Source organism: Scyliorhinus canicula, chromosome 26 (assembly GCF_902713615.1).
Source record: "Scyliorhinus canicula chromosome 26, sScyCan1.1, whole genome shotgun sequence".
In the NCBI taxonomy this organism is placed as follows: Eukaryota; Metazoa; Chordata; class Chondrichthyes; order Carcharhiniformes; family Scyliorhinidae; genus Scyliorhinus; species Scyliorhinus canicula.
Window position 1 is genome coordinate 5,226,477 of NC_052171.1, and position 11,196 is coordinate 5,237,672.

Sequence of the window (11,196 nt, forward strand, 5' to 3'; positions counted from 1 at the left end):
ATGATAATAATTCCGGAATTCTCCAGTGATTATTCACATCTGAGTAATATTAGCATCACGGTTTGATTTACTTTATATCCCTACTATCGCATTTAATAAACGTCTCGACCAAAAGCAGTAAATTCCTGGTGCTCTTTATATTATAATGAAGGCAGATGAAGTTTCTCTTGATATTCAGCCTAAAGCCGCAGCGAGTGAGCTGAACTGAAATGCCAGTCTCCCTCCATTCACAAAACCAGCAGCCACTACCGCGCAAGCGCCATCCTGCTGTGATTGAGCGTTCATTTTCCTGATGCACTAACCTAGAACAATTCTTCCTGTAAGTGAGAACACAGATATTCAGGATGCAGCAATACAGTATCTGTTATTGCTCTAAACCTGACAGCTTCCATCCGAATTTCCTCAGCTCCCACTCTATTTGCAGACACTGATAACTCTGTGCCCCACAAGCCAGTCTAAGTATATTTAATATTAGGAGTTCCGTCTCTGTGCTAAATGTAAACACTGACACTCCCCACCACAGAAACATGTCGCTTTGTTTGTGGCATTTTGATTTAAGCTCATGGACATTATTTCTTCGCAATTTTGTCAGAACTAGATTTTGAAAATAAAAGCGAAACAAACATGGAAATATCTTAACCAAAATGTTTATGAGATACCTGGACAGATAGAAATTGATAACATCCGCGTTTTCCCTCACACGTGGACATGATAAACTCCCAGTGTATAGGGCAGGGGTGGGGTCTCGCCAGATTGAGGTATGAGATTGTTGATGAGGTTATAGAAACTATCACAACCCTTTTTAATAATAAAGTGTCTTATAATGGTCACTGCATATTGAAATGTATTTCTCAGGACGCAGCAAGCCCAGACTGGTGAATGGAAGCAGTCCCTGTGCAGGAAGACTGGAGATTTACTCTCGAGGATCCTGGGCTACAGTGTGGGGTAATGAAGCCTCCAGGGCATCATTGGATGCAGACGTTGTTTGTAAGGAGCTGGAATGTGGCTCTGGAGTAGCAATGCCGCTGAACTCTCATTTTGGGGAAGGATCAGGGCATGTTATCGGACCGCCTGGCTGTGGACACCAGCAGGACGTTGGAGTGATCTGTTCAGGTACAAACTCAAATAGTTGGAGGAACAGTTTAGTCCACAAAACCGATGCGGCCACAGCAAGACAGATTGTAATAGGTCAGAACAATTCCCACCTTGATGAATGGTAGGTATTGCTCAGAGGCAATTGACGAATGTAGCTGACAATGTAGATTCAAGGATTGAATCTCCGACCACCCGTCAAAGGAAACTGCAGAGACGATTGTTGCGATTGAACTTGAAATGGGAATTATGCACAAGTTTCTAATTGAGGCCATTGGGTTAGAATGGGGAAGGCGGTGGGAACAAGGTTAATATTTTATGCACACTGGGTGACAACGAATATCCTATGATGACGGTTTTGAAAGCCTGTATCTCATTGTTTAGACTGTGTCTAGCTGAAAAAGAGAGCAATAGGCTTGGCACCTGAGACAGGTTTCATTGGGTTTACAAGCTGTGGAATCCACCTTCGCAGAAATCTAGTGGTTTTCCATGACACAGGAATTAAGTGAGAGAGTAAATTTCAGCCTGTGGTCAGAACAGAGACGGGCCAATGTATTAGAGTGTTATTGAATGTGCCCGAGGGAAAGCTATACCACCAGAACCGTCATGACCTGAGTGAAAGCGGTTCTGCCGAAGTTTCCATTGTTGCTGATATGTGTATCTGGAGATCTGCGTTGATGTCGGCTGCTGGAAAATCAGACTCTGTGTATGGAAGAGTGGTTGAAATACAGTGGAGGGTGATACTGTTCTAGATATATGCTTAAAGAGCTGCCTGAGAAATATTAGCTATTTAACGTGTAATTTAGTTTCGACTGAATACAATTTGTCAGTAGGGTCGTGTTGATGTTTTGTTGATTTTGGTATGATTGTTGCAATAAAAGCTTTAAAAGATGGAAGTTTCTCTATCCGTTTCTTCCATTGTGGCCGTTTGGGAAGGATGGTTCTTTGAGCTTATTGATGTCTGTTGCGAACATGAGCGCTCGTCCGGGAGTGTCTGGAATTGAGAACGGTGAACAAGAATTTGTGAATCTTAGCAATATGATTCTGGGGGAGTAATACAAAATTAATGTCCGTTTGGGAATAATGACCCGCCTGAGAACGTAAAGTTTGGAAAATGAACGATGAAGCAGTGGCAGGTTATTTGTAATAGATTCAGAATCTTATTAGTATCAGAACGCAATTTGGAAACTTGCAGAGAAACTGGAGCGAGGTTGACAGTTAAAGTAAATCTGGCCCATTGAGAAATATTACAAAGAAAAAGATTAGTATGCACCTCGCATTATGGAGTATGGAGAATAAATTTGCTTCCAGGGGACGGATCTATTATTTTTTTCATAAGCCGGGAAAGGCAAAGGCTGATTGTTGGAACTGGAATAAGAAGACCTCAGCATTTGCACAATCACATGGTGTCCCTCCAGTTTTGTACAATCGTTGCAGTTGTAGTACAATATTAAGATGAACATTAATACTGCCAGGAGCAGTAATTGTGATTGTGATAATCGTAGTTATACAAGTAGTGCTCTGCATGTTTGTGAACATATTTGCTGATGTTTCGTATAGCTGTAAAGAGATGAATGAAGAATCAGTTTTATTTTCAGTTCGGCTCTGAAAATTGAGGATATTTTTGCTATTTGTTAATATTATCATTGTTCTGACAAACATTTAGACCACAAGGATCTCAGACTGGTATCTGAGCACAGCCGATGTTCCGGCCGACTGGAAATACAACATGGAGAGCAGTGGGGAACACTGTGTGATGTTGACGTTGGTTTAGTAGATGCCAATGTGGTCTGTGAACACCTTCACTGTGGAGCAGCAACCGCGACACCAGGAGGAGGTCACTTTGGAAAGGGATCCGGCCCAGTGTGGAAAGAAATCTACAGATGCCGGGGAGATGAGTCCCGGCTCTGGAATTGTTCTGTTTCACCGCGGGTGGAGTTCAGCTGCTCACATGAAAATGACGCCAGTGTTATCTGCTCGGGTGAGTCCTCCAACTCTATCGGCCAGAAATATATCAGCTGTTCCTGTTACCTTCTGGATGAATCTAGATTGGGATGTCTTTGTCTCCAAATATTGCGCACCTCATTTGGTAATAAAGTAATTGGAAATGGTGATGTCGATCCCACCTCCCCTGCCCTTGTCCTTCTATTGGGTGCGCTCAAAGATGTCTGAGCGAGTTCCGTCAGCACATCTTGCAGAGATTCCATACACCACGTCTATCTACACTGTGTCAGTGATAGAGAGAGTATGATTGAATGTTTAAAGGGTGGCATTCAAATGGACTGCTAGATCCTGGATACTATCGTCTTTCTCGAGGACGATTGAAGCTGCTTCCATTTATACATGGGAAATTCCCTCACACCTGATTTGTGGCCGAGGGGGGAGGGTTTCAAATTAAAGTGTCTCCAATTTTCGATGCAGTAAATGGGATACTGATCCTTCCGCTTAACATTTGTTCTCACTGTTCATTTTGTAGATGCAAGTTGGTCGCTGAGACTGATTGATGGGGGAAGCCGGTGTGATGGGCGAGTGGAGATTTACTACGATGGAGCCTGGCGCAGAGTTCAGGACAACCTCTGGGACCTGAATGATGCCCATGTGGTCTGTAGACAGCTGGGCTGCGGCGACGGAATAGCTGCTTACAATTCTTCAAAGAGCGGAGAGAGTGGAAGATCAGTGTGGTTAACTGATATCCAGTGTAATGGAAATGAAACGCATCTCCAGAACTGCAGCTCTTCGCTGTTCAATTCATCTCTCATTGCCAGCACCGGTATAGGAGTTCTGTGCTCAGGTGAAAAAAAGGTTTCCTATGAAAGCAGTTATTTAGCCTCAAGGTGTGAGTGCGAAGCGAAAAGATACAGAGGGATAGGAATAGCAAGGAGGGTTTGAATTTTTGTTGCTCTTTTATCAAAGGCAACAGACAAAATGAACTGCGTCAGAGCGCGAATCAGACAGCAAACTGAGACAAGGAGACATGTGACGAAACCCTGTTCATTGGTGAGGATGTTAAGACAACTTATCATTGCTGGCAAGAAACAGCTATTTACAGAGGCATTTCCATTCTTGGGTGCAGGGCAACAGGAGACAGGGGCGTGGTTGATGCAGGAGAGCGGGCTGCTGGTGTGTATCCCAATTGTATGGCCATGGGAGTGGGGTGTGGAGCCTGAATGCAGCTCAGAATGGTTACTTTCAAACTGGAGGCATTGGGGCAGGGGTGGGGGGGGGGGGGGGGATGACAATATTGACCAACGAGCAAGGAAATGTTGCTGAGTGGAAGGAGGTGCCGTTCAGGCAACTGTGCTATGGGCTGAATTGAAGTTCATGATGGGTGCCGGGTGGCAGGCTAGCCAGGCCCGGATTGAATCTTTGATTCTGGGAGAAGCAAAGGCTATGTTGGTGTTCGGAGACTGAAAGTGTGTAGGTTCCATTGCGCAGTGTTTTGCAGATGTACGAGTGTGAGAAAGCATATGAAGGATGCGTGTGTGGACTGATGTTCTAGACTCTACTGATTTACAAACAGCAACACGCATTGGAAATTACATTTAAACCAATAGCATGAGTGGAAGATCTAATAAGGACAAACACAAATAGAAATACGCAATGTACACAGAATTGTACATTGGGAGAATTGGAAGCCATAAACCTTGTCCTCAGATGTGGGAATATCTAATACATTCATGCGTTCCACATTCTTTGTCTCATTGGACGTACGTTCTGCCATAGACCCTCATTTAACTGTCACGGTGTAAAGGCAGATGTCAGTTTTCCTTGAGAGTACACAACGGGAAGGATTGAGTGCTGAACAGAGTGTGGATTAGAAATGTAACCTCCCTGTATTACTGTCGAACAGATCACATGCAGCTCAGACTGTCTGACGGTGGAAGCCAATGCACTGGCCGTGTGGAGGTTTATTACAATAAGAGCTGGGGCTCAGTTTGTGATGATTCCTGGGATTTAACCGACGCTGACGTGGTTTGCAAACAGCTGGATTGTGGCAATGCATTGGAGATGTCGATTACTGCTTCTTGTGAGCCGGACTCAGGCCCAGTTTGGTTGGACGATCTAAAGTGTTCCGGTAACGAGTCGTTTCTCTGGAACTGTCCCTCAGCATCATGGGGCAACCACGACTGCTCCCACAAGGAAGATGTGAGGATCATGTGTTCAGGTAAGGATGCAGTCAACGTGTGGATTGGCTGAGGCTTCACACGGATGATATTACACTGAATTACATAGAAACAAAGGTACAGAATCGGGCCTTGCCACTAATCTGGTTTGCGTGATATTTGTACTGTACGTTAGAATCAGCTTGCAATACCCCCCTCTAACTCTATCTGCCTACCCTTATATTCTCTTTCCCCTCCTGTAATTGTCTAATTTTACCTCGAGCACAGCGATTCTAATCGACCCAACTGATGTAACGCGTCTAAGTTGCACCAGCTCAGCAGGGTCTGGGCGAAGACATACAGATTCTGCTGACTTTCCTCATGCAATGATTCATTGCATATTTCTGATCCAAACGTTAGACTCTAAGACTGGATAAGTGATTAGCGCCACTATATCACCAGATCTCTTTGCTGCCACATATCATTCAGGCTCTCATTATCTCAGCAGTCTGTGGCATCTTTATTCGCTGACAAAAATTCACCACTTTAGACTTTTCTGGAGGAAAATTAATTGTCAGTAGGCATGTCATTTTCTGCTGGTTAATTCACATTTTCTTCTATCAAGGAGCACTCCCTCTTTCTTTTAACTATACTGGACAATTTACGGTCATTAAAATAATTGGAGATTATATTTATCCCCCAAGTCCAAAGGGTTCATCTAAATGTGGACCAGCACTGGCCATAATGGCGTGTAGAACCCCAACCACCATTGTAATCAGTATTCTGTTTATTCTGCCACTGATTCCCTTACTCTACATACTCTGGCCTCAGTCATGGTCTAATGTGTTCAACCTTCATTTTGAAAATTCACGTTTATTTCCTAGCTATCTTTCTGTAACTTCTTCAATTAATGCAATAAGATTCAATATGTACAATCTAAATCCTTGTTGATTTATGGATTCCAGATGTTTTCTATTATATTTTTGAAATAAGTATCGCCAATCAGTGAACATAAACTACAGAATGTGTTGAACATTGCAGCATGAAGAGTTATCAATCGGGATATTTCTTATTTCATTGACAGACCACAAGGACCTGAGACTGGTGAATGGAGGTCACCGCTGTGAGGGGAGAGTGGAAATCTTCTACAATGGGAGTTGGGGAACAGTGTGCTCGGATATACTGCGCTCAAATGATGCAAAAGTGATCTGTAAACAGTTACAGTGTGGCAGCGTCCAATCTATTCAGTTTGGGGCTGGGATGTTCGGAGAAGGAAGCGGACCTATCCGACAGAGCGAAATGGGGTGCACTTCACAGGAGTCGAGCATTTGGCAGTGTGTGTCAGACTCACAGGGAGTAAATGGCTGTAATCACCGGGATGATGCCGGTGTTGTTTGTTCAGGTAACACACAGCAAAACTCGGAATGTTCTGGCGTCATTTCAAACATTGTTCACCAATGCAGTCAGCAAATTTCTCTTCTTAACAGGAGCCAACGTAACGAATGAGCCGCCCCATAGTTCAATGGACTGCCCTCCAGCATCAGGTACTTACTGCTATTTGATATACCGAATAGCTGATACAGTCCCGGCTCCTGCTACATAACTGATAATCATTGATTCTCTTTGACAGATTTGGGACACCATTTGCGCCTGGTTGGTGGTAGCACTAACTGCTCTGGGAGAGTGGAGATATTGTACAATAAACTTTGGGGCACGGTTTGTGACGATTCCTGGGATATGGCCGACGCCAATGTTGTCTGCAGACAGCTGGCCTGTGGTTCCGCTCAGTTGGCCCATGGAGCTGCCGCTTTCCCCCAGGGTAACGGTGTTATCTGGCTGGATAAGGTGAAGTGCACCGGAAGTGAATTCTATCTGTCCGACTGCCCCTCCTCATCATTAGCTCAATCTGACTGTAATCACAAGGAAGATGCCAGGGTGATTTGCTCCGGTAAGATCGCACTGTGGTCAACTGTGTACATGACTGGTTGTTTTAGACATTTAGGAACGTCTTTCTGAAGCAAAACACCAGCAATTGAAGCTCATATCATTGTACAATATATTCCACAGGGCCCCAGTTGTCACCGAATTCTCCTCAGTCCACACCTTCAGGTATGTATATCGTCGTTAGAAGTCGGATCAATATTAATGAGGCTGTGATTATTCACAAGCAGTTAATTTATGAATAAGCAATGTTTCCGGTTTGACGGAAACATTAAAAGACTGCAAGGTAGACTGGGTCTGTGTTTAATCTTTCTGTGATCTTATTTTTCAGAACAAGGAGGAGCCACTTCCATACCTCTGTTCATCTGCATGGCCCTGGGAGCGCTGTTAATTGTGGAATTGGTCGCACTGATGGCGATAATCCAGGGAAAGAAGATCAAAAGAAAAGGTCAGCCTCACATTTTACCGCTCAACTACCATGGAAACACGGACCATATACTGGCGAAGCTGCAGTTTATTGTATCTGGGGCAGCACAGTAGCATAGTAGTTGGCACTGTGGCTTCACAGCTGCAGGGTCCCGCCTTGAGTCACTGTGCGGAGTCTGCACGTTGTCCCGGTGTCTACCTGGGTTTCCTCCGGGTGCTCCGTGTTCCTCCCACCATCCCGAAAGACGTGCTAAAGGTAATTTGGACATTCTGAATTCTCGGGGCGTTTCACAGTAACTTCATTGCAATGTTAATGTAAGCCTACCTGTGACAATAAAAATTATTAAGAAGAATGTCTCTTGAAGTTGTGATGGAAACATTCTGAACCCTTTATAATTCGTTCCCTTCTGATCCGTATGAATAAAATAGAACAGTAACATTATTTGAAGGGTCGACATTGACGCTCAACTACATCCGCAGGTGTCTGAGACTCCAGAAAGATTCATTTCTTGTAATCATGGAAGATAAATTTTTATTGAACTCTTTCTTCATAACCTGTCGGTTAATCTTCCTTTTTTTGCTGTGTACCTGTTTCTCACTTTCATTACCGAACTCCTTGGGCAGCTTCTGTGCGGTATCCTGGGAGTAGACCTTCTGAATTCTCCAGGAATTGGACACCACAACACAAATATTCCACTCACAGCCCAACAACAAACACACCGCTGACCTATAGGTCACTTCTGCCGCAATAACCCAGGACCTGCCCCGTCTCACAGCAAACGGATCTGATCTCCAATTGAGGTGAATTCTCCATGTGACCCGGAACCGAATGATCAGCTGGAATTGAATTTGTCTGACACACTTCTGTACCACTACCCACACCCCGTCTCCCCCTTCATCACCCTCACCCCTCCTCAAACACCTCCTTCCGTCTTTCCTGACCTGCCTGTCTGTGCGTCCTGTCCTGCTGGAGGTGAGCAAGTGGCGGGGGGAAATGCAAACATGCACACAGGGATATGGTGATGGATAGAGACAGCAGAGCACCTCCATATTCCAGCCAACTGACCGTATCTATTAACTCTCACCAGATCAGTGGTTGCTTTTAATCGCAGACACTTTCCTGCTAACCGCCTCGTCTCCTCCAACAGGTGCTGTCGATCGGCACTGGGCTTTACCGGCTGATTTGTATCAAGGAATTTATGCAGAGATTGAGAATATTCCACCTGGCTCGATATCCATTCATACAGAGGGTTCAGGTTAGTCACTAAAGGGGCGCAATCGGAGGCGTGCACTGCCTAACGTGAAAGAGTCGTGTCGCGATGCAAATGTTTCTGTCCGTGTCATAACCCGTTAGTCTAGGAAGACCCACGGCGTTCTTTATTTCTCAAAATATGTGCATCGTTGAAAATACCGTGCAGGTTTCCATTTCCCAGCATCCTAAGAGCTGGGTTCGTGAATAATAATCATGTCAGTGGGTAGCCGCCTAATCCAGCGTGAAGTAGTGCAATTGGCGAGGATTCGCACGTGGATCTACTTACAGGGAATGAACCAGAGGAGACAGGGAGAAAATAGGGGAATGCCTAGGCAACAGTGATCTGAATATAATACACTGAAAAAATATAAACCGAGAAGGACAAGGCCGCCATTACAGATTTGAAAAGAGTTGAATTTTAGAAACTGAGAATAAATTTGGGAACATTTTATAGACAGTAACATTGGCAAACAATGAAAATGTCAACAACAGGTAACTTCAAGGATGTTATTGGACAGAGGTCAAGAACCAGATGTAACGCCAAATAAGCTAGAACAAGTTAAAAAACAAATGAGAATCAATGGATGGAATGAGGCAGCATGCAGCAATGAGGACAACGTAAAAATTAGTAATGCAACACGAAGCAAGCTGGGGCAGTGACTCTGGATCAGAGATTCTGCTCACTGTCTCTATAGTAACGGGATGTATCATACAATATTCACTGCTCTAATATCTTACCAATAGTAATGAATTGTTCTGTGGATTATTGTGTGTGACAAGGGCTGCAACAACATTTATTGTTGCCCGGATCGGGTGGCGCTGTTTCTTTCTCTTTGAACCACTTCAGTCCCTGCAGTGAATGTTCTCCCACATGCGCGTCAGATAACAATGTAATTAAGGTTTGATGTTCTGTGCTCCGATATTGCAAACAACCGCTCCAATAACTATCCCTTTCTGTCTTTAACAGTCTCTGCTTCCATTAGCTCCTTCAATCAGCTGGAATATTACACCAATCACAGTTTGTGTGACGTGGAACCTGGATCAGAATATCCTGAAGGTAATTGGACCGGACGTCAGGGTGGGTACATTTCATTGGCTGCCCTGGTGCTTTTTGAACTTCGCCCTCTTCACTGTCTGAAACCCAAGTCTCTCACCATCCTGACTCCTTCACTGTCACTGGTTCAATTTCCTGGAACTCCCTCCCTTCCATAACCTGCAGGTGTTCAAGAAGGAGCCTACACCACACTGATTGCAGTGGTTCAAGACGGAGCCTACACCACACTAATTGCAGTGATTCAAGACGGAGCCTACACCACACTAATTGCAGTGATTCAAGAAGGAGCCTACACCACACTGATTGAAGTGATCCAAGAAGGAACCTACACCACACTCATTGCAGTGATTCAAGAAGAAGCCTACACCACACTGATTGCAGTGATCCAAGAAGGAACCGACACCACACTGATTTCAGTGATTCAAGAAGGAGCCTACACCACACTGATTGCAGTGATCCAAGAAGGAGCCTACACCACACTAATTGCAGTGATTCAAGAAGGAACCGACACCACACTGATTGCAGTGATTCATGAAGGCAGCGTACCATCACCTTCTCTAGGGCAATTGGGATGGGTAATAAATGCTGACCGAGCCAGCCATACTCGCATTCCAAGAATTAATTTTATTTTAGATACCGACATACAAAGCAAAACCCAACAAATACAACCCATGACGCCGCACTATGACTCCAACAAAGATCCACAGTGATTGTAGGAGAGATCGTTTAGATAGAGGATTCAATATGACTTCAGAAGTAAGAGTAAGCCATCCCAACACGACATGGTCCAATAATTCTCTCCCCTCTGACCTCACCACACCAGGAAACGGCCTGCAGTACCTGGATAGATGGTTTTATTTTATTTTTTAGTCAGTATTAGAAATAGATTTAACTGAAAATCTCTATTTTCTCGCAGGTCCAGTTCCGGATGATTATGATGATGTTCAGACTGAATCCGTTGACACTCTGGGTGGTCACATCCTGCTGGACAGTGTTCCTGGTGATGACTTCAGGCTGAGAGCTACCTGCGGTGAGCAGTCCACACTCGGTGAGCTGAATTACTGACAGTCCCACGGTCACCAACTCTCTGTGCACTGGATCTGCTTGAATTCCATTCCAACTAGTGGAGAAGATTGTCGTTCCAGCAAATCTAAACACAACAACCAAATTTATCAGCTTGCCCACTGCAGATTGACACTGTGAAGGGCCCGGTGTCATGGAGAATAATGTTCATTGCAAGAGACTGAAGAGAAACTTTTGATTTGAAATAAAGTCATAGCTATTGCACCCTCGGAGTTACTACTTCTATCGGTAACAGGCACAGCCAT

The 11,196-nt window shown here is 44.5% G+C and overlaps 1 protein-coding gene across 1 annotated transcript; it reads left to right on the plus strand.

The window, feature by feature from the left end:
- The first annotated feature begins 842 nt into the window (after positions 1 to 842).
- LOC119957543 (deleted in malignant brain tumors 1 protein-like) lies at positions 843 to 10,947 on the plus strand. The gene is made up of 12 exons (XM_038785690.1): positions 843 to 1,113; positions 2,759 to 3,073; positions 3,569 to 3,883; positions 4,943 to 5,257; positions 6,280 to 6,597; positions 6,683 to 6,739; positions 6,826 to 7,143; positions 7,263 to 7,304; positions 7,468 to 7,584; positions 8,711 to 8,818; positions 9,782 to 9,871; positions 10,785 to 10,947. The coding sequence occupies exons 1-12, from the start codon at positions 843 to 845 to the stop codon at positions 10,931 to 10,933; spliced, it is 2,415 nt and encodes an 804-aa protein (XP_038641618.1). The 3' UTR covers positions 10,934 to 10,947.
- Positions 10,948 to 11,196: the final 249 nt, after the last annotated feature.